The 23,362-nt window shown below is 41.9% G+C and overlaps 1 protein-coding gene across 4 annotated transcripts in view; it reads left to right on the top strand.

Moving 5' to 3' along the window:
• Nucleotides 1–23,362, top strand: part of MLLT3 (MLLT3 super elongation complex subunit) — a 142,246-nt gene that overhangs the window by 64,440 nt on the left and 54,444 nt on the right. For all 4 annotated transcript variants that reach the window (XM_040541512.1, XM_040541511.1, XM_040541515.1 and 1 more), the window contains 2 exons: nucleotides 2,761–2,843; nucleotides 6,661–6,804. In XM_040541512.1, the coding sequence (XP_040397446.1) occupies nucleotides 2,761–2,843; nucleotides 6,661–6,804 (227 nt within the window). The remainder of the gene's footprint in view (nucleotides 1–2,760; nucleotides 2,844–6,660; nucleotides 6,805–23,362) is intronic.

Below are 23,362 nucleotides of genomic sequence, written 5' to 3'. Positions count from 1 at the left end.
TTTGGTTTGGGAAGGCACACAGAGTAGTTTCCTTGTGCTAGAGGTTTTGTAGACCATGGCCCAAGTTTCAACCAAGTCTGCAAGTATAACAGACTTTATTTTCAGAACTGTAATGTGAAACTCTGACAGGGTACTATTCAGTATTGCTTACAGCTGTGTAAATCTGAAAGAAGAGAGATTTGAGAGAGAAAAAAGAAAAATATTTATGCTGACAGTGTTTTCTGCACCAATTAAGTGTTCAGGAAGAAGTTGATGTGACTTTAAAAAAAAAAAAAAAAATGATTTGTGGCATACTATGTAATGGAGCCTGAAATATCTGTAGCAGCTAATGTATTACAGTTTTTAAAGTTTTTATTTTTCCATCTGGATAAATACCTCATGTTTAGTATCTTCTTGTTTTAAATGGCTTTCAGTCTTCTGTCTTTACATCTGTATGGGTATTCAAATAATACCAGGAAGGCTTTCCCCTCAGGGTATCTTCTGAGTGTGAAGGAGGAGCAGGAGGGCTACTCAATCTTTGAAAAGCTGTCAGTGTATGTTACTGTAAACTCTAACTATGTTTAACTAGGACTATTAAATCGATGTTTTCAGTTGCTACAAAGCCCTCATAAGGGAAGACATGTCAGCTTAAGGTGATATACTATTACTTTGAGGTTCTAAGTTAAAATGTTTATAAAATGTTTAGTTTCTAGTTTAAAAGCTTTGTCGATCTGAAGCTACCTCTCAGTTTTGACCTATCATCTTAGTATTTTTTACAAGATATTTTCAAATCCCACTTTATTAACTACAGGTCCTCTTGTTTCCTGCCAAGAGAAACAAAATAAGTTCTGTTGCTGGAAGTGTATGGTGTTGAAGAATAACTCTGTAAAAGAGATTATTTTTCTTCCATTTTTATCATCCTTTTCCCTTTCCTTTGACTGTGTAAGGTAAGTAGGGTAGTGATATACAACTGCAGCAGATGAGCAGGGACTTGGAGTCCTCCTTATTCTTCAAGTTGCTGCGTGGGATTAGTGCTAGCAAAGCAGGAGGAGAATGGTGAGGTAGTAGGAAAAACTTGTGTGTTCATTTACTTGGAGATTAACCAAGCTTGCATGTCCCCGGAAAGCTGATGGACTAATTGTGCTGCGGAGAACATGGGAGCAGTTATTTTTCTGGATGTTTCAGAAAGGCCTGGTCATCTTTCTGGGATGATAGAAGGTATTAAGTGCCTACCTATGGCACTTTGCTAAAGAAGAGTAATTTTGGTGTTTCAGTCTTGTGCAGTTAATTGCAAGACACACTTCAATTGATGTATATGAATAGTTTAATTCACACCTGACACAGTGCAGTGAGCAGCTAGAAGGCAATACTGAAAAGAGCACACATACTAGCAAATGATCTGTGTGGCAGTGTGAAGTTTCTTTCAGGCAGCTAAGACTGAAAGAGCTAGAGCCACTTTCTGAAGAAGTCAATCCTTGTGTATGAATTGCGTCCTTCTATGAGTCTTCAGCAGAGAAGCTGTCAGTGTCCTGTGATGTTGCTGAGATGATGTGGCACTTTAGTTGTCGTGCATATCAATGCGGCATTGGAAGTGTATGAGTTTGTGCTGCAGGAGTTGGATGGTTTCTCAAGGTCACCCTGTCTTTGTATTTGTTACCTGAACATCAATTCTCCATAAAAGTTGTCATGCAGCTGAAGAGGAAGAGAAGGCTTCTGTTTCAGGCTCTGTAAAGACATGCTTTTTGTCACGAGGTTGGCTTGACAGGCTACTGCCATTTGTCAGAGCTCAAGCTAAGTACAATGGGGATTTCATGGAACTAAAAGCCTTTGCATTTAACTGAAACTTGAAGGTAAATGTTGTATATTGGATCTGGTAAAACCTTCTGCTATGTAAGATTTATGAATCCTATGGGGTAAACCAGGATACTGTTTTAACATAATGAAACAGTTAACCATCCTCAGGGCTCTCATTACGTACTGTAAAGTCATTGTGTCATATTGCACGCTTTCCCACTGCCTGCCCTGACAATACAGATTTTTATTTTATTACCATTACTTCTAGTTTAAGTATTTATTTAAATTACATTTATTAGAATTAGGATTTTATTAGTATTAGGTTATGAATGCATGAAGGGCAATCCTTCTGCCCTCTACATATGTAAATTTCTCAGGGTGGAATCCTCCAAATTTTCCATTCTCACAGCAATGGCTTAACAGCTCAATGTCCAGGTAGAGACCAATAATGAGTCATATCCCTCAGGGGTCAGTATTGGGATCTTTGTCGGTGATGTGGACGGTGGTATTGAGTGCATCCTCAGCAAGTTTGCCCATGACACCAAGCTGTGTGGTATGCTCAACATGCTGGAGAGAAGGGATGCCCTCCAGATGGAGCTGGATGGGCTTGAGAGGTTGGCATGTGTGAACCTCATGACGTCTCCAGGACAAGTGCAAGGTGCTGTGGCTGGGTCAGGACAATCCCAAACATGAATACAGGCTGGGTGGAGAATGGATTGAGAGCAGCCCTTATGAGAAGGACTCGGGCATGTTGGTGGATGAAAAACTGAGCATGAGCTGGCAGTGCAGGCTTACAACCCAGAAGGCCAGCCATTTTCCGGGCTGCATTACAGGAAGCGTGGCCAGTAGAATATGTGCAAAAATGTCCTACTATGCGTGTGCAGCTTTCTAATAGTGTTTTCAAGGAAGTGTTGTTGCAGATTATTTACTCATGTTTTGTTTGTTTTCAAACCTTTCTGTTAAATAGATGTTTTTCTCTTTTTTCAGTGTGTAAGGATCCTCCCTACAAAGTTGAAGAATCTGGGTATGCTGGTTTCATTTTGCCAATTGAGGTTTACTTCAAAAATAAGGTAAGGAATCACTTTTCATTTAAAAGAGAAAAAAAGCAACAAAAATAAAAACTAAAACTATATAGAAGTCTTTTAAGATGTATATTTTAATTCATAAACAGTTATAATTAAGGTTTAAGGACGCGTTTGTAACTGCTTTTAATTCAAAGACATTTAGAAATATCTAACTATATTTAGTAGATAACTCTCTGAAGTTAGATTACCTAATAAATTAAAGAAGATGAATTATTCAATAGATATTCAGAAGAACACTTATTACTCAAGCTTTAAATAATGCTTCAGGAAGCTCAAAAGCCACTTTAAAAATTTGAAGGAAGCTGACCTTGATCATGTTGATTTCATAATGAACCCATTGTTCTGTTGTAAGTATTGCTGATCTTTATAATTTGTTCACTTTTTTGGTCTTTGATATAGAGTCTTTTTTAATCCTGTGTCCTAAGTCTGCAAAAACGTTCTTTTAACTTATACGTGAACATTGATTCTACTCAACATTACCAGGGGGCATAGTTTAAAAGGAAAATAAGTGTCATTCTACAATGCTTGCATTATTGTGATATCTCAAATTTAAAGTCTAAGTAAATACTGCACAGTAAGTGCAGTCCTTTAGATAGCAAACACGGAGATTTCCTTTAATGTACATAATGGGTTCTGTTACTCTTAACTTGTTCAGATGAAAAGAATTGGACTTGGGTGGAATTAAAGAGGAGAAAGCTTGCCTGATATCTTAGACTTAATGAAAAATTTTTTAATAATTGCAATATTATAGGTTCCTTTTGTATATCATGTGTTTTGGTGGACCTATTATACTTCACATATGCTTTTAAGGTACTTACCTAGTTATTTTATAACATCATTTTAATCAAGTCGTTTTCTTATTACCTTTAATATGTCAAATGCTTGGTGAAAAGCTAAAATGACAAGAAAACAGATGCATAATAAGACTTTTTGCTGGAACCTTGCTCATGTAATTTGGGTTAGAGTACAACTTTGTTAGCTCTGTGTGCTTTCAGGTAGAAGTTCCAGTATTGTCTTTCACAGAAACTCTGTCAAGGTGTAAGGTGTAGATAATTCTGCTGAGGCGCTTTCTAAGTTGTAGGTTTTTAAGTTAATTTTGAAATGTTCCCTGTATCAATCTGTGAGGAATAGGGCTCAGTCTACCCACCCCATTCCCTGTTGGAAAGGGAAGCAGAAATACCTCCAAGTTGACTGACCTCTTCGGAATGCTTTTTAGCTCTGTTTCAGTTAGGAAAGCAGTTAGATTCATTACAAGAAATCAGATTTTATTAAAGAAAACCAAAACATTCTTTTTAGCTTATCTATTAAGAGCTCACCCCCAAACCAGGCGGACCAAGTCAGAAGACGTTGATTCATTGAAGCATCTCTACAGAAAGCTTCCCACCCCACGTTTCTTCTTCTGTTTTTCACTCAAACTTTTGATTGCCTTTGACTGTGGAGACCTGAGAGTCTCAGTAGTTCTCCTCAGGAGTTGTTGTTTAGACTGAAATCAAGAGGGCATCAGTAATTACAACTTAGCTCACCCTCAAGCAGCATGTAGAATTAGGAAGCTTGCAAACATCCCTGACCCTATTTTGGTGTAACGGAATACAACCAGCAGCAGTTTAAGTGTGTGTCGGCTAGCTTTTCATGTAGTTATAGCAGCATACCCTTTCTGGGGCCAGTACAATGCAAAGGAAAAGTGGCATAAAAGTGGAGCTGGCATGCCTGAGGCAAATTACTGCTTTCTGGTGGCTCAGCTACTGATTTTCCTCCAAGATACTTCCATACTTCCAAGTATGCCAGAACTGAAAAACAGAAGATGGAAGGAGGAAGAGGAGACAGAACATCATCACGTACTCAAGATAGAAAACTTTTCTGGTTCATGAGGAACCCTAATGAATGGAGATGGCAGGGGTACAGGATGCCACTTGGATCAGGGAGAAAGTGCATCCCTTCCCAGAACTAAATAGAAATTGGTAGAAAATCTAACAGGCACTTCGCCCTGACAGAAAATGTTCCAAGCTCAAAAGGATTGTAGAAATAAAAAACCATCCTCTGCCAAAAATGTAATCACCATCATCATCAGGATATAGTTGTTAGCTGTTGAGACGAAGTCCTTGAAAAAAAGCTTTTTTAGGTTGAAAGACTTCTACTCTGGAAAAAGCAGTCAGTTTAGAATAAGGTTCATCAACTGCACTATATCCTGTCTTCACTGTCGGGACTCTTTTGAAGTAATGACAGTCCTAAAGGGAGTGCTTTGTTTAGTGAAAGTTTGATTTGAAATTATTGGTTATGTTCATCTAACTTTCTACAGAATTCTTTGAAGACCTCAGTTTGTAAATTCTTGTAACTCTGCTTTTATGACAAAGCTGCTGATACCAGCTGATTGCCTATAGCAACATGACCGTTTTCTAAGCAGCACTTCCAATTTTTTTCAAAAAATCATGTGTTCATCTTCAATGGTAAGAAATGTCTTCATCCATGGTAGCCTTTGAAAATGGTCCATGAAGAAAAGAGCCCATATAAGGCAACTACTCTCTTCTGTCTTTAGAAATAAGCAAATGCAGGCCTTTTATCTCAGGTCTCTTTCTGTTGTCTCTGCTCCAAGTTTAGAGGTGGGATGCTGAGCCCTTGACTGTGCTTGAAAAATATGACTTTTACAGTATTACTTTTAGAGATTTCTATACTTCCTGTTCTTTGCATCCTTGGAATCCTGAATCAAAATATTTTTAATGTGATTTTTTTTAAAGCATTTGATATTTCTGTCACTGAACAGAGCACATCTTGATCAGATGCAATGTGGGTTATATGCTGAGATTTTGCTGTCTCTTCCTCTTCTTCCCTTTTGGTTCCCTTTTTGCTAGCCTTTCCCAAATTTACCCTTTTACTTGTATTCTGCCTTAAGACTGACTGGTTTGGTGGCTTCTTTTGCACATCTGGACCCTTGGAGAAAGGGTTATTTAATGTTGCTTTAAAAGAGCACTTAAATTATTATTTATTATTAAATATTTATTATTAATTTATTTCTAAACTTCTGGAACTTTGTAAATGTGTAACACAAAATGTACTTAATATCTTTCTCTGGTTTTGGCAGTCTATATAGTCACTGTAGTGTCCTTTTTCAGCTGACAATTTCTCAGAACAGTAGAGTATTTTCTTCCAAGATAAATTTGCCTTTCCTGTTCTTTCTCCCTCCATATTGGTACAGGGAACATTCAGCTTCATTTTTTTTTACTACAGTGGCAGAGAACTTTAAATGCTTGGAAGCTGTGGTGGAATACTTGAATTCTATCCGGCCACAATGGTTCAAGGCAAAGAAGTATCATTAATAAATGAACAGATACCATACATGGGAGTTCAAATATAGTTTGCTGCAACAGTTTCGTTCTTAGCCTTTTTTACAACTTTTTGGGATCTAAGGAAGAATTTGCATCCAAGAATTTACTGCAGTGTTGCCTTTACTATCTACAGCTCAGAAATGATTGAAATGATTGTGTTGGTGACTGAGTTAACTAGTGTAAATTGAATCATGATATACATGTCTTTAGCCTATTCAGACGTGGTGTAACACTTTCAATTAAGCCTTGTCAGGACAGCTTGAAGTTCATGCATTTTACTGTGTGTTATCGTGGGCTGATAGGAACTTCTCTGATTTACTGTAGCTCAGCTGATGGGCTGTGTCAGAAGGAATTCTTTCAGAGCATAGAATGGTTAAAAACAACATAATTTTAATTTTAACTGACAGTCTTATGTAGCCCTTGTTTTCAATTTAGTTAGTTTTGGTGTTAGATCTTTCTGTCTGGTTATTTTCAACCCTCAGGAAGAACCTAAGAAAGTTCGATTTGACTATGACTTATTCCTGCACCTTGAAGGCCACCCACCTGTAAATCACCTCCGCTGTGAAAAGCTCACATTCAACAACCCGACAGAGGAATTCAGAAGAAAGCTGCTAAAGGCAGGAGGGGTGAGTCCTGCACCCGTGTCAAAAGCAATCACAATAAAGATGTTGCTGCTTATTGCTGGTGCATGATTAGTGTAATAGAGATTGACCTGGCAGTGAAACTAAGTGAAGTGTCTTTGTGATTAACTTAGTAGAAGAGCTCAGTGCTTGTTTTTTAGTTGAATGGGTGAACAAATGAGCATGTGCCTACCTCAAATACACAATTAGATAGTTGCATCTGATGCCTCTTAACAACCAAGTGATTCATATTTATTTCTGCAAAACAGAGCTTAGGCCTTATACATGAAGCATTGCTTGCTTGACACTCCACAGATGAAGTACAGAAGGGCTATTTTGATGAGTTTAATAAGAGCATAAAATCTTTGTCATTTGAAGAGAATTTATTTTATATAAAGCAGAATGAATTCAGTAGTTGTAGAACGAATTAGAAACAGTAAGTACAGGTAAGCATGCTGCATTTTATATAATATATATTACACAGTCTGAACCAGAAAATTTACCAAGACTTGTTCACAAATTTTTAGAATTAGTGGGTATGAAAAAGTTCAAAGGAAGTTAGCCTCTTCAGAGGGAAGAAAGGGTCATACCTTTAGAAATGTATTTATATGACATTTTGTCTGTTAGGGCTCTGCTGAATTTCGCATGATGGCAGGATCACTCGTTCTGGCAGGAACCACAAGAGGCTCAGGCCAGGCTGCTCAGGGCTTCAACCAGCTGGGACACAAAGCCTGTGCTGCAGTGTCCCAACCTGCCTGGGCCCCAGCTCCACAGCCAGGCTGTCCAGGTGGGGAAAAGGCTTCTCCTCGTCTCCATCCTGAGCCCCTCGTGCCTCAGTCTGTGCCTTGCCTCCCGCCCTCCCGCCAGGCACCCCCCGGGCAGAGCCCAGCCGCGTCTCCTCCATCCCCTGCTGATGGTGCTGGGACTGCTGCTGGGAGCCACCGCAGCTGCCCCTTCTCCTGGCTGAACTGGCACCGCTCCGCAGCCTCGCCTCACAGGACAAGGCCTCTAGCACCACTGCCTTGGTGTCTCCTCCTGCCTGTTTGTGTGTTTTTCCTGTACTCTGGAGCCCAGAAACAGGAGCAGCATCTAGAGCACCAAGCAGAGTGGACAGCTCCTGCTCTTCCCTGCCTCTAGGGCCATGCCTTTCTCCTACCACCCCAGGTACTGCTTCTTAGGCACATGGCTGGCCTCAGCTCAGCTCACTGCCATCAGCACCCAGGGCTATCCTCCAAAGCTGCTCTCCTTCCAAGGCTGCGTAGCTGCAGTTCTTGGCATTTGTCCTATGTCTCATAAGAATTTTATGAATGTGTTCCTCCAGCCTGTCTGGGTTCCTATTGGTGGCAGCCCTGCTTTTGAGTGTCAGCTGCTTCCCTTCCCTATTAGGTTGATGAATAGGAGTATGTTCTGTCTCCTCCTGTGGGCCACAAGTAGGGATGTGCAAGCCTACATTTTGTGTATCTATATTAGGCCAATGATTATCTTTATATTTTTGGGCAGTCATAAGTATCAAAAATGGTTAGCCCTATTTAAAGCAAATACACAACAGTAGGTTCTGGAATCAAGATAAGAGGGAGCTAGTTTGTGAATATTCTGTCTGCTGATGATCTTTGAAAACAAGGCATAGTCTGAAAGACCTTGTTATCCTCCTGGAAAAGAGATCTGTTACTACTGTAGTGGTTTTGAAATAGAAGCACAAGCTGTGTTTTTTGTTTGCATTTATTAGGTGTGAGAGGGTATCCATGTCTGGACAGTGTGTGCCTTTTTAGTGGGTTTCCAAATAAAACATCGAGATTGTAGTCTGGAAAGCTTCATGAGCATCTGCTTTAATATTAATCATAATCAGGTCAGTTGTCAGTGAACAAGTTTTACCCACAAGTGTAATAAATCTAAATGTATTCTGGCAGGGACTTTGACAGAGTGGGATGAGTAAAAAGGAAAAAAAAAATAACACTGAACATCCCCTTGTATTGTTCATTTTATGTGTCTTCTAATTTTATGTTTCTTGAATTAACAAAGGCAAAAATGCTGCCTAATTGTAAACAATGAAATACAGGATGTTTTAATTGAAGTCTTTTCCTGAACGTATCAGCATTCTTAAAAGGCAATGATGTGAAGTGTTTTGTCTTCTGGAGGAGGCAAACTGCTTGCTTTTTTTTTAATTTCTCCAATCTGCTTCCAAGAAATGGGTCTCTTTCTCAAAGCTGTCATTCATTCATTCATTCTTCTCTTTAGGTTTTCTGACCTTGGGGTATGTCCAGCTGACTCAGGAGACATGATCTAATATTGTTCTGTCTGTCTCAGTGTTAAAGGTCTTCATGAAGGGCTTACGTCTCCCAACACTGAAAGGTCCATTATACTTTTATGACATGCTGTCCATGTGTTTTGTTTTAGTTGTTGAAAGCTAGCTCTCACTTCCAAGTGTAGGTAGAATAGACAGTTGAATGAATCCATGATATGATAACTTATATGTAACTACAGTGCTTTAGGCTGAGAAAGGCGTTTACAGGAAAATCAAATATAAGAGGTAGATTTTGCACTTACTTAAATGTCAGTAATTAATACTGCTAGCTTACAACTGCCTCTAAGAAAAAGTAAGAGTAATGAGTCGCTGAATTTTCCTCAACCAGTGACAAGGCAGGCAAAATCAGGTTAATGTCCTTCAAAATGAATGAGGTACTATATTAATGCAAAATGTTGAGTGGTAGCTTTAGGAAAAGCACTTGAAGGTGGAGGACTTCTGCTGACATGCTTATATGTAATAGTGTAAACCACTTAATTTCTGTGCATCTCAAAACCCAGACCTCTCATTAGTATTTTTTTCTCCAAGGAAAAGTCAGGGGAGATGTAGTTCAACTGAAGTAGACTACTAAACATGAATATTTATCATTTTAAAGAACATTTTTATATAACAAAGACTATATCCTTCTGAAGGAAGAACTGCAGGCTTTTATATAAAACATTATGCACCCAACACATCATTTAAATGTAAAACAAGGCATACGCTTTAAGGAAGCAAGCTAGAAGAACAGCTGCAGTTTGTGTTTACTTTTGGAAGTATTTGGCTTCACTCAGAAGCTGAACCTGGAATTTCTTTGCTGCCTTTTTCAGAATAGTGCTGTCTAAGCATTTTAGTCCTATCTAAGCATTTACTTCTTGCTGCAGAATTTTTCTGAGATATCATTTGGATGTTCACAACTCTGCTCTTCACTCACACCACATACCTCATCGTATCCCAAATGCAAATTAGCAAGGAATATTTGCTAGAGCTGATATTCTTCTGTCTATCAGAGTAATAACCTATTTCTTAAAGGCAAAAAAAAAGCGCAGAGATTGCCAGTGCTGCCTTCTGGTTCCCTTTCACACCTTCTCCATATGTATCCTGTCCATCATGTGCCCAAAAGTCTGACTGGTTCTCTTGCAGCTCACTGAGAGAGTAAGAGTAACGCTTGGATATCCCAGGTAATTAAACTGCACAACTGTGCAGTGTTTCTATATCCACTACTACCCACTAAGCCAAGCATGATATTTAGAGTGGTACCAGTCAATAAGATGAACTCTGAAATATTTCTATCTTACTGTTACATTTGATATCATGAGAACTGAAGCATAAATGTGCCCTCAGTCTTGATTAGTAGGAGGTTACCAAAGTACAGGCTTTCAATGATAGAATAATTAGGGTTGAAAAAAATCTCCAAGAAGGTCTCCAAGATCATCTGGTCCAACCATCCCCTTACTACCACTGTCAGCCACTAAACCATGTCCCTAAGCACCATGTCCAACCTTTCCTTGAACACCCCCAGGGAGGGTGACACCACCACTTCCCTGGGCAACCTGTTCCAACGCCTGACTGCTCCTTCTGAGAAGAAATGTCTCCTCATTTCCAACCTGAACCTCTCCTGGTGCAACTTGAGGCCATTCCCTCTAGTCCTGTCACTAGTTACCTATGAGAAGAGGCTGCCCCCCAGCTCCCCACACCTTCCTTTCAAATAGCTGTAGAGAGCAATAAGGTCTCCCCTGAGCCTCTTTTTCTCCAGACCAAACAACAACCCCAGTTCCCTCAGCTGTTTCTCACAGGACTTGTGTTCCAGGCCTTCACCAGCTTCGTAGCCCTTCTCTGGACATGTTCCAGGGCCTCGATGTCCTTCTTGTAGTGAGGTGTCCAAAACTGAACACAGTTGTTGAGGTGCGGCATCACCAGAGCTGAGTACAAGGGGACGATCACCTCACTGGTCCTGCTGGCTACACTATTTCTGATACAGGCCAGGATGCTGTTGGCCTTGGCCACCTGGGTACACTGCTGGCTTATGTTCAGGTGAGAGTCAACCAGCACCACTAGATCCTTTTCCTTTGCACAGCTTTCTAGCCACTCTGCCCCAAGCCCGTAGTGCTGCATGTGGCCAAAGTGCAGGACCCAGCACTTAGCCATGTTGCACCTCATCCCATTGGCCTCTGCCCATTGATCCAACCTGTCCAGGTCCCTCTGCAGGGCCTTCCTACCCGCTGGCAGATTGACATTTCCCCCCAACTTGGTGTCATCTGCAAACTTGCTGAGGGAACACTCAGTTCCCTTGTCTAAAACATCAGTAAAGACACTAAAGGGGATGGGCCCCAACACTGGCCCCTGGGGAACACCACTCATGACCAGAATCTGAGAATTACCTTTTTAGCCTTATAGGAATATAGGAAGATTGGCTTCAGAAAATGTATTTCTGTACTCAGGGAGATAAGATTGAACCAAAGGTTTCTATTTACAGAGGCTATGTTCAATTTGCAAAGTCCTTCATTGGGTTTGCCACCTTCAGAAACATTTTGTACAATGAGCTTTCCCCTATGCCATGAAAAATTTTTAGTTATGCTTAAGTCTTTCTCTGCCTTTTACGTACATTTGTTCTCATAAATGTAAATAAAGGTTTATGGAGAAAAAAAATATTTTCAAAGTATACTGGGCAAATTCAGTCAAAATATTCAGTATAATTCTCTTTTCTGTTTCTTTCCATATCTACTGTAAATGACATTTCCCTTAGAAAATGTTATTTCCACAGTGAACTTCAGAAATTTTTTCCACTACTTTCACAGTGTAGTACCTAATGATGAGAAACTAATATGTAATATGTTTCTATTTATGAGTCAAGAGGGAAGAAAGACATTGAATGGAGTGCAGTTTTTTTAAAAAAAAAAGCTGTCAGAGTATAGAAATTCAGGTTTTCAAAAAAAAAAAAAAATCCAAAACACTGCTTTCTATTTTTTTCAAACCTTTGTGTTTTCACTCTGTTAAAGTTTAGAGATATCTTTCCAAATACTCCAGAAACCTATGTAATACATGTTTTAAAACATGTTCTTTGTCCATATAATGAAGATGAAATCATGGGGATTTCCCTCTTCTCTCCCCTTCCTTTTTCTTTGCAATTCTTCAGTGTCAGTTGGAAGAGTTGGCTTTTACCCAGAGCCAACTTCAGGTATAATGCTGCTCGAGGGAAGGGATTATCTTTAAGCTTGTGCTTTTCATAATTAGGTAATTGAGTTTTCTTTAACTATATATTACTTTAGTTTCAAGCAAATAACTTAAAAGAATTCAAAAAGATTTCCTATTCCCTTTAGGCTATACGTTTTTGTTAGTGGTATCATCATCATTTTTTTGAATAGGAATAATAGTAGTTCAGGGAAATTGTTTGTTGTTTCTCTTAGTGCTTTCAGTAGTGAATGAACTTGTTCTTCACTGTGAAATGATGTGGGGTGGCAGCAGCCCAGGACCACACAAAGAAATCGGCTTATTCTGTATGCCAGACAAGTATAATTGCATCTTCAGTGCTACAGAAATGTAATGGGCCATTTTGCCTGGAATTCTAACAGGTATGTAATAAAACAGACTAAAAGTACAATTCAAATATTTCAGTAGCGTGTTATGGAGAATTTTATCTACTTGTCTAAGACTGCTGTATGGAGGTGTTCCTGGATTACCAGCTAATTAAATGAAACATGAGGTAGCTTGGTGTGGACCCTTTTGAGGCAAGATTATTCCAGCTGTGATGGCCTTCTTGTATTCTGGAAAACAAAGTAGGAGACAGATGAGCTTTTTGATAGTGCTTCATTCCTCTAAAGAAACTCTAATGTGCTTTGAGGAGATTGTCTTGATGGGGAACAACTGCGACAGCTTGTGCAGTTTTTTAACTGTGTGAAAATCTGTATGGTATGGTAGGACTGATTACTGCATATCAGGAGTCACAGGATGCATGTTTGCAGAAATTGTCAGTAAGAGAAGACCAGCTTCCATCGAACATTTTGAGGCTGTTTTTTATGCTTTCTGTACTCGGATCTGAAAAGCAATGTTTGGAGTTTTGATAAAAGGATGCTTTTGTTGGATAGCTGGGTACTCCAAGCTGTTTAACATGTTGGTTGATAACACTTCTCTTGGTCAGGTCAATTTTTGTAGGGCACCTTGTGAATCAGTGGTGAGCAGGGTTATGTACAGGTGTTATGGTTTCATAACGTTGCCCAACTTACTGGGAAAAAGGGTTCCCAATTCAATATGAAATCTATAGAATCATAGAATAGCTTTGAAGGGACAATTAAAGATCATCTAGCCAAACTCCCTTTAAATGCCTTTGGACATTTACAACTTCTCTGGGTAACCTCCTCCAGTGCCTCACTGCCCTCACTGTGATTATTTTTTGGCTATCTAATCTAAATCTACCCTCTTTCAGTTTGAAATCATTACCCCTTGTCCTATTGCTACATCTCTGACAAAGAGTTTCTCTCCTGCTTTCTTGTAGGTTGTAAGCCCCCATTAGGTACGAGAAGGCTGCAATGAGGTCTCCCCAGAGTCTTCTCTTCTCCAGGCTGAACAACACCTACTTCCTCAGCCTGTCTTCATAGGAGAGGTGCTCCAGTTCTCTGATCATCTTTGTGACCCTCCTCTGGACTTGCACTAACAGTTTCATGTCCTTCTTATGTTGGGGACCCCAGAGCTGAATGCAGTTTCTAGGTGGTGTCTAATGAAAATAGAGTAGAGGGGGAGAATCACTTCCTTACCCTGCTGGCCGTGCTGCTTTTGATGCAGCCCGGGATGGAGTTGACATGCAGTGAGAAGGCCCAGACTGCCAGCTCATGTTTAATGTTTAGTTTTTCATCCACCAGCATGTCCAAGTCCTTCTCATAAGGGCAGCTCTCAATCCATTCTCCACCAAGCCTGTATTCATGTTTGGGATTGCCCTGACCCAGGTGCAGCACCTTGCACTTGTCTTGTTGAACTCCATGATGTTCACACAGCCCTACCTCTCAAGCCTGTCTAAGCCTCTCTGGAGGACATCCCTTCCTTCCAGTATGTTGACTGCACCATAGAGCTTGGTGTCATGGGCAAACTTGCTGAGGGTGCACTCAATTTCACTGTCCACATCACTGACAAAGGTGTTAAACAGTACTAGTCCCAATAATGCCTCCTGAGGAACATGACTCACTATTGGTCTCTACCTGGACATTGAACTGCTGACTGTCATGCTCTGCATGCAACCGCTCAGCCAATTCCTTTTCCACTGAACAGAGCATCTCTCAAATCCATCTCTCTCTAATTTAGAGGTAAGGGTATTGTGGGACCATGTCAACAACCTTATAGAATTCCAGGTAGGTGACATCGGTTGCTTTTGCCTTGTCCGCTGATGTAGTCAATCCATCATAGAATGCTACGACTCCTTATATATCTTCATAAATGATCTGTCTGATGGGATCGAAAGCGTCATGACCATGTTTGCTGATGGTACTGAACTGAGTGATGAGGTGGGCACCTCAGAGGGAGAGCTATCTTACAGAGAGACATGGACAGGGTGGAAGAGTGGGCAAGCAAAAATTATATGAAGTTTAACCAAGGCAACTGCAAGGTCCTATACCTGGGACAAGATATCCAAAGAGCCCAGTGTATGCCAGGATCTATGCGGTGGCAGGAATAGCCTTGCTGAAAGGGACCTGGCAGTCCTGATGGATGACAAACTGAACATGGGTTGGCATTGCTGCAGTAATGGAAACAAATCAGGTCCTGGGATGCATCTGCAGTGGCATTACTAGAAGAGACAGAGATATGATCATCCCACCCTACTTGGTGTGTGTCAGGCAGCACCTAGGGTACTGTGTCTACTGTGTCTAGTTCTGGTCCCCATCATTAAAAAAGAGACAGACTTGAGAGGGCCTGAAGAAGGGTCATGAAGGTGATCAAAAGGCTGGAGAACCTGCCTTATAGAGAAAGACTGAAGGAGTTAGGTCTTTTCACCGTGGAAAAGAGAAGGCTTGGGGGGACCTTTACACTATATTTCAGTACTTAGAGTGCCTACAAAGAAGACAGAGGTCACTTTCTTCACAAGGAGCTATATGGAGGGACAATGGATACAAGTTACACTGGTAGAGGTATCTTCTTGATATGAGACTTTTTACAGTAAGAATCAATTGCTGGAACGAACTCACCTGGGACATGATTTGTCAGGCTGCTAGGTAATCTCTTTTATGCTCCTTTTTCCCATGAGAGGTCAAACCTGATGATCTTCTGAGGTCCCTTCCAACATGGACTGTTCTCTGATTCTGTGATTATGTAGTTAATTGATGGTGCACAGTTGTTCCCTGATCTGTGCCTTTGTTCACCGGTACACAGAACTACATAAATCAAATACACCATGCAATAACTTTTTGTTCCATGGTATTCAGTTGTTTTGAGTATCAAATTGGAACGGACTTAGAGGGTGCCTGCAGTCTGAGCATTATGGGGACTGGTCACTTCAGATGGATGAAGCAGGTAGAATTGTTCCTTCCCAATATGAATACCAGTTCTACCTACTATGTTTTGGTAGAATTACCTTTTCCTTTGCCCTTGCCCTTTTATTTAAAACAACTGGCAGACAAAGGTTTCAATTACTAGCCCAATAGATACAGGGTGGCAAAGTGGATGTTTGGTGAACTGGAGGCATGAAAGTACTGTGAGGAGATCTGTTTGAATACTTGTCTCTATATAGTGGTTTATGACATAGTGATACATATGGCAAAATGATATTATTTTTCTCTAGGGTTTGACTGATAGGAAGAGTGTTTAAAAAAGAAAAAATAGGTATCTTGTATATTTGCCTGCTATGGCAACGAGAGTAAAAGATAGTTGATGTACACTTATGCTTTTGCTCTGTGTTGGGAGATAGTAACTATAGTAGATAATACCAGCAAGATGTTAATATATTCGTATGCTCCACTAAGATTTAGTCTTGCATTGTTTTCCTATTTTTTTCTTGGTTATGTTATTAGGATGAGATCTTGTTAAACCTTATTTTTGATGTTAACTCTTTCCTATGCTAAACTAAAATTTTTTAAGGAATGGCTATAACAGTGGTATAGGAAACTTCCTAGTTACAGTGTTAAAAAAAAAAAATTGAAATAGTTTTTCTTGCCCTGGTTTATTATTGTGTGTTAAGGAGCTGCCTACGCTGATGCTCCAGCTCTCCTTTCACAGAGGAAGTGAGTGGAATGTGTCTCTGACTTGGATTATTAAAATAACTCCCCTCTCAAAACTGTCCATTAACTGTAGTCTTTGGTGCTGCTAGAGCTGATACTCTTTGGAGCAGGACAAGGAATAACATCAGTGGACATCTGTGTTTTTTCCGTTTTTGCTCATTCACATCAAGTAGTTTTTCTATTAATCCGTGCTGGTATTGGTCTGTGTTCTTGGTCTTGACCTGTAGTCATCATCTCTCCATATTCAGTAGATTTCAGGCTGGCTTTCTTGGGAGTTGGCTTCACTTACTAGCTTTTTATGTGCCTTATGAAATAACTTATCTACCCTTTTTTATTCTCTTCCTTGAACATCATCTACCCCAACTCTCATGTTGTATGGTGGAGCTTCTCCTGAACAACACAGGGGGTCTCTCTGAAAAATAGTTCTCTGAGTATCATCTGCAAACTTGCTGACAGTTCACTTGATCCATTGGGTCATTAATGAAAACATTAAACAGCTCTAAAACAAGCATTGAATCTAGAGGGATAACCGTAGTCACTAGCCTCCAGCTGGACCTTGTGCATCTCAGCAGGACCCTTTGCAACCAGTATTCCATCCAGTTTCCCACCTGTCTCTTCTATTCATCTATCTCATATCTCATAGATCTGGCTGCAAGGAGGCTAAGGCAAATAAGCACAAAGCTTTGCGTAAAATTAAGGTATACTACACTTATGCCTTTCCCCTTATCCACAATGTGAATCATAGAAAGTAGTCCAGTTAGTTGTGTTAATTGGGCAGGAGTGCTCTTACCAAACTTATGCTGACTTCTCTCTGTCACCTTCTTGTCCTTTGAGTGTCTGAAAGTGTCTTCCAGGTGGATTTTCTCCATCATCTTCCCAGGAACTGAGGTGAAGCTGACAGGGCTGTTGTTCTCTGGGTCTTCCTTCTTGCTGTTGAAGAGTAGTGTGACATTTGCCTTTCTGTAGTCATAAGGAACCTATCCCAATCACCATGATGTTTTAAGGATGTTAGACACATTGCAGTGGTACTGGCTGGCTCCTTCATGACCCTCACATCCCATCTGGTACCTTGAATGTGAGTGGCCGTGTGGACGAAGTGCTCCCTAATTTCATCGTCTCTTCTGGGCACTGCCTCACTCCTGTGGACTATCAGGGACCTTGGAGGCCTGACGGAAAGAGGTGTTACTAGAGAAAACAGGCTAAAAGAGCATTGAGTATTTCAGCCAAGTCCTTTGTCACAAAATCCCTTGCCTCATTGAGCAGTGGACACACATTGTTCTTAGCCTTCCTGTTACTCTGCCTGTTTTTAGAAGCACTCCTTGTCATATATATCATGCACACCTATGGGTGCAAAGAGTTTTTAAAGTTTGTGAGGATTCTGAAGTTCTCACCAATAGATAAAGCTTTTTTAATTGAGACTTAAACAGAGCGAAACAAAAAACATGGAAACGTTTTAGTCCAACCTAGTCTCTCATTTCTGCATCATCTCAACCCTGATTGTTATACTGTGAGACTAGTCGTTTTCTCTTGGTCGCGTTGCTTTGTCATTCAGAACCAGGTCCTCTAATCCACCCAAAATTTTTATAATCTTTTAACATTTATAGAGGATAGTTATATCTAATTGCCTAATTATCTAATTTATGTTGTGTACTTAAAACAGAACTCTTTTTGTTCAGACTGTATCGTTTCTTACCTGAATTTTTTTCCTATTTTTATCCAGAAAGATGTATCATGCCAATTTGTTTTTTCTATGCTCTCCTCATCTCTGTAGTCTCATGCTTAAAAGTTTGCCTTTAATTTTTAAAGCACTAGTTTAATTCCTTGCCAGTTAATGTAGAACATGTTTTATTCAGATACTGTATCCCTTCCAAAGTTTGCAGGCTTGCTAGTGATAGCCATTTTTCCTGTTTTATTCTCAAGTTTGTGTTGAGACTGCCCTTCTATCTACTGCTGAGTTTGATATTGGAAGCCTTGTATAATATGCTACCAGTGAAACTTGCATTGCAAGTGTCCTTTTCAGCCTAGTGTTTAGATTCCCTGAGTGTTTTCTCATGTCACTGGTACAGCATGGCCATGACCACAGAGAGCTGCCCAGCGCTATCAAGTTTCCTTTTGAGAAACCATCTTTGTCTGTACCATGTAGCTGCTTGTTGGTCTCTTCCAGCAGTTCAAAGTCATTCATGCCTGATGCGACCACTCAGCTTTAGTGGTCTTTTTTTTTTCTCTCTTCTTTTTGCTCACTCTTCTTTTTGCTACCAACTATTTGTAGAACTTAGGACAAGGATGTTTTTTCATCTCCTTCTCTCTTTTAGTGGCATTGTTGTTGCTGTTTTTTTACTACAGTTTCAGGAGAGAAAGTTTGAGGTTTGAGAAATCTCCATCAGCTGTGAAGAAGCCATCATACCTTCAACACACATGGATCTAACAGTGATCCCCTGAAACCCTACCAGGTGTTATGTATTGACTAAGCCATATCCTTCATTTCAGCAGGCAATTTTCTCCTGTTCCTCTTGATCCTTGTGTGATCAGCCAGCTTCCACAGCTGCCAGCCATCTTCATACAGAGCTGTGCACTTTAAAACCCTCACTGCCACGTAAGGCAACCCTAGGGAGCACCGGTGACCAGGGCACAGTGCGGCAGTTTGTGTGGGAGAGTGCCTCTTCAGAGGAGGGCTGTCCTGCTGGCCAAGTGGGAGGCTTGAGGTACATGCCCTGTGACCATCTGCACATGTCAAGGGCACCCGTCCTACTTCAGCCTCTTCAGCAGAATGGTGGGCACTTGTCTGAGAGCATAGGCTGCAGCCCTGGCTGGGGCTCTGCACCACCTACCACAGGAGTGGCCGGTGCCTCTCCACCCACATGGAGCTGCTGAAGGGAGAGGCTGCAGTGCAGACCTTGGATGGCTGGAAGTCCCTGGGCCTTTTCCTGTGGCAGAGACAGGAGGCAGACCTGCCCACAAAAAGTGTGCCCGTGTGGAGGACCTCAGCAGGTGGCTGAGCTGTGGGAGGTGGTGAGAAGGCTGGTTTAATATCAGGGAGGCCGAGATTGAGTTAGATAGCTGGTTCTAAGCACAGTCTGCAATGCACCCACAGCCCATGACCAAGCAAACAGAAACTTCCCCACCAGCACATCAGAGGGAGGGAGAGCTAATAACGCAGAAGAATGGAAGCTTGCAACAGCAAGGACCAGCAGAGGGAAGAGACTTACCCCAAAGCCTGAGGTGGCCTTGCAGAACTGCTTCACTGCTCTGCAGCTTGAAGAGGAAAGATTGATCACATCAGGAGTGGATGAATAAGGAACTGGAACTAAGTAAGGCAACCTGATCTCTTCACTGTATAACAACCATCGTGACCAAGAAAAAATGACAGGTAATGGTAGCAGGTGACTCTCTTCTGAGAGGTACAGAGGCATCCAAACTGACGCACTCTAGAGGCTTACTGGGGGCTTGTATCAGGGATATCACCAAGAGACTACCAAGTCTCGTACAGTCCACTGACTGTTATCTACTGCTGTTTGTTTCACATGGGCACCAATAATAAAGCCAGGAGCAGCCTGAGGAGTATCAAGGACTACAGAGCCCTGGGAGCAGCAGTAAAGGACTCAGGAGCTCAGGCAGATTTTTCATCTGTCCACCCAGTCAAAGGGAAGGGGATTGAAAGGGTAAATCAACAGATGGTTACAGGTCTAGTGCCACAGACAGGGGTTCAGCTACTTAGACCGTGGAACTGGCTTTGAGAAACCTGGTCTGGTGGGGCTGATGGGGTCCACCTGTTAGAGGAGGGGAAGAACATCTTCAGTAAGAACATCTTCAGTCACTGGCTTGCCAAGATAGTGAGGAGGGTTTTAAACTAGAGTTGTGGTGGGAGGGGAATCAGTCATGCTTATCCCAGTTGGACACCAGTGTCAGTGATAGGTGCCCAGAGCCTGGAGAAGGGTCGTGGGTCAGCTGGAGAGCACCTGAAGGGCAGCACAAAGGAGTTCCAGCCACTCCAGCCAGTCAGTCACCTTCATTGGAGGCCCAACTCAAATGTCACATGTCTCTATGCTAGCGCCCGTAGCATGGCAGATAAACAAGAGGAGTTAGAGACGTGCACACACCTGCAGGGCTATGATTTTACTTGCATTACAGAGATGTGGTGGGATGCCTCCCACAGCTGGAGTGTTGGAATGGAGGGGTACAGGCTCTTTAAGAAGGACAGGCAGGGGAGATGACAACGGGATGTTGCTGTCTGTGTCAAGGAGCAGCTGGAGTACATGGAGCTCTGCCTGGGGATGGATGAGGAGCTGACAGACAGCTTATGGGTCAGGATTAAAGGGAGGGCGGGGACAGGTGACATTACAGTGATCAGAAAGATTGAGTGGTTGAGGCCCTCTGTTGGTACATAAGAGCAGCCTCATATTCACAAGTCCTGGCCCTTTTGGGGGACTTCGACTGCTCTGATTCGTGTTGGAGGGACAACACAGCAGGGTATAAACAATCCAGGGAGGTTCCTGGAAGGCATCAATAGTAACTTCCTTCTCCAAGGACAGAGGTGCTGTGCTGGACCATGTTCTCAACAAAAAAGAGGGGCTGGTGGGGAATATGAAGCAGAAGGGCAGCCTTGGCTGCAGTGACTATGAAATGGTGGAGTTCAAGATTTTGAGGCAGTTTACAGGGGAGCAGATCCTCCTGGAAACTATGCTACGGCACATGGAAAATAAGGAGGTGATTGGTGACAGCCAGCATGGCTTCACTAAGGGCAGGTTCAGACTGACTAATCTGGTGGCCTATGGTGGGGTTACAGCATTGATGGAAGAGCAACTGACATTATCTACCTGGACTTGTGCAAAGCATTTCACACCATGATATCCTTGTCTCTCAATTGGAAAGACATGGATTGGATGGACGGACCACTCGGTGGGTAAGGAATTGGAAGGATGGTCATACTCAAAGAGTTTTGATAAGGTTTTTGAAGTATGTTAACAGGAAAAGGAGGACCTGAGCAAACACTGCTCTGATACTTAATGAGGATGGTTGCCTAACAAAGAGAGACACAGACAAAGCAGAGATGTTTGATGCATTTTTTGCCTCTGTCTTCAACACCAGTGATGGGCTCTGGGACTCCTGCTACCCTGAGTTGGAGGATTCTGACTGTGGGGATGATAAATTCCTGGTTAACCCTGAACTTGTGTGGGATTTGCTGCTCCACCTGGATCCGTACAAGTCCATGGGGCCTTATGGGATTCATCCCAGAGTACTCAGAGAGTTGGCTGATGTCATTGTGGGACCTTCCTCAACTATTTTTCAATGGTGTTGGGAATCTGGAGAGGTCCTAGTTGACTGGAAGCTGGCAAATGTGGTCTCAATTTTCAAGAAGGGCAAAAAAGATGTGGGCAATTACAGGCCTGTCAGTCTCACTTCAGTGCCTGGTAAAATTATGGAGAAGATTATTCTGGGAGTTTTTGAAAAACGCCTAAAGGGCAACACAGTCATTGGTCAGAGCCAACATGGGCTCACTAGGGGAAGGTCATGTCTAGCAAACATAATTTCCTTCTATGACAAGATCACCCAGCTCGGTGACCAAAGGAAGCCAGCCAATGTAATCTTTCTGGATTTCAGTAAAGCTTTCCATACTGTGCCACAGTATAACAAAGATGTTACTGTCTGAAGTAGGGCAACAAATATTGTAAAGGGTGTACAGGAGAAGACGTTATGAGGAGCAGCTGAAGTCACTTGGATTGTCAAGTCTGAAGAAGAGGAGACTGACAGGAGACATTATTATTATTATCTACAACTTCTTCACGAGGGGAGCGGAGGGGCAGGTGCTGAGCTCTGCTCTCTGGTAACCGGTGATAGGACCTAAGAGAACATCTTGAAGCTGTGACAGGTGAGATTCAGGTTAGGTATCAAGAGGTTTTTCAGCAAGAGGGTGGTCAGGCACTGGAATAGGATCCCCAGGGCAGCAGTCACGGGACTGAGCCTGCCAGAGCTGAAGAAGTGTTCAGACAGTGCTCTCAAGACACATGGTCTGATTTTCAGTTGTTTATTGGAGGGTGCTTTGGGGATGCAGGAGTTGGGTTCAATGATCCTTGTGGATCCCTTCCAACTTGGATTTTCTGTGATTCTAAATTGGAGAGACATGGGTTTGATGGATGGATCACTCACTGGATTAAAAATTGACTGGATGATTGCATTCAGAGAGTTGCAGTCAAGATCTTGATGTCCAAGTGGAGACCAGTGACAAATGGCATTCCACAGGGAAGGCTATTCCACAGTACATTCCATGGTATTGGGACCGGTGCAGTATAACATCTCTGTCAGTGATATGGACAGTGAAATTGAGTGCACCCTCAGCAAGTCTGCCCATGACACCAAGCTCTGTGGTGCGGTCAATGTGCTTGAGAGAAGGGATGGAGCTGTACGGGCTCGAGAGGTGGGCCTCTGTGAACCTGATGGAGTTCAACAAGACAAGTGCAAGGTGCTGCACCTGGGTCAGGGCAATCCCAAACGTGAATACAGGCTGGGTGGAGAATGGATTGAGAGTAGCCCTTATGAGAAGGGTTTGGGCATGTTGGTGGATGAAAAGCTAAACATGAGCTGGCAGTGTGGCCTTACAGTCCAAAAGGCCAACCATTTTCTGAGCTGCATCAAAAGCAGCATGGCCAGCAAGTCGAGGGAGATAATTCGTCCCCAATACTCTGCTCTTGTGAGACACCACTTGGAGCACTGTGTTCAGCTCTGCGGCCCCCAACATAAGAAGGACATGGAGCTGTTATAGCAAGTCCAGAGGAGGGCCACAAAGATGATCAGAGAACTGGAGCACCTCTCCTATAAAGACAGGCGGAGGAAGTTGGGGTTGTTCAGCCTGGAGAAGAAAAGACTGGGGAGACTTCATTGCAGCCTTGTAGTACCTAATGAGAGTCTACAAGAAAGCAGGAGAGGAACTCTGTCAGGGAGTGTAGTAATAGGACAAGTGGTAATGATTTTAAACTAAAAGAGGGGAGATTTAGGTGGAATGGAAATGGAATTCATATGCTGGGTTTAAAATATTCAAGAGGAAGTACTTTTCCTGTAAGGAAGAAATTCTTCACTATCTTTAAAAGTC

This window comes from Cygnus olor, chromosome Z (assembly GCF_009769625.2).
Source record: "Cygnus olor isolate bCygOlo1 chromosome Z, bCygOlo1.pri.v2, whole genome shotgun sequence".
NCBI lineage: Eukaryota > Metazoa > Chordata > Aves > Anseriformes > Anatidae > Cygnus > Cygnus olor.
This window is presented reverse-complemented; position numbering and strand designations above follow the sequence as displayed.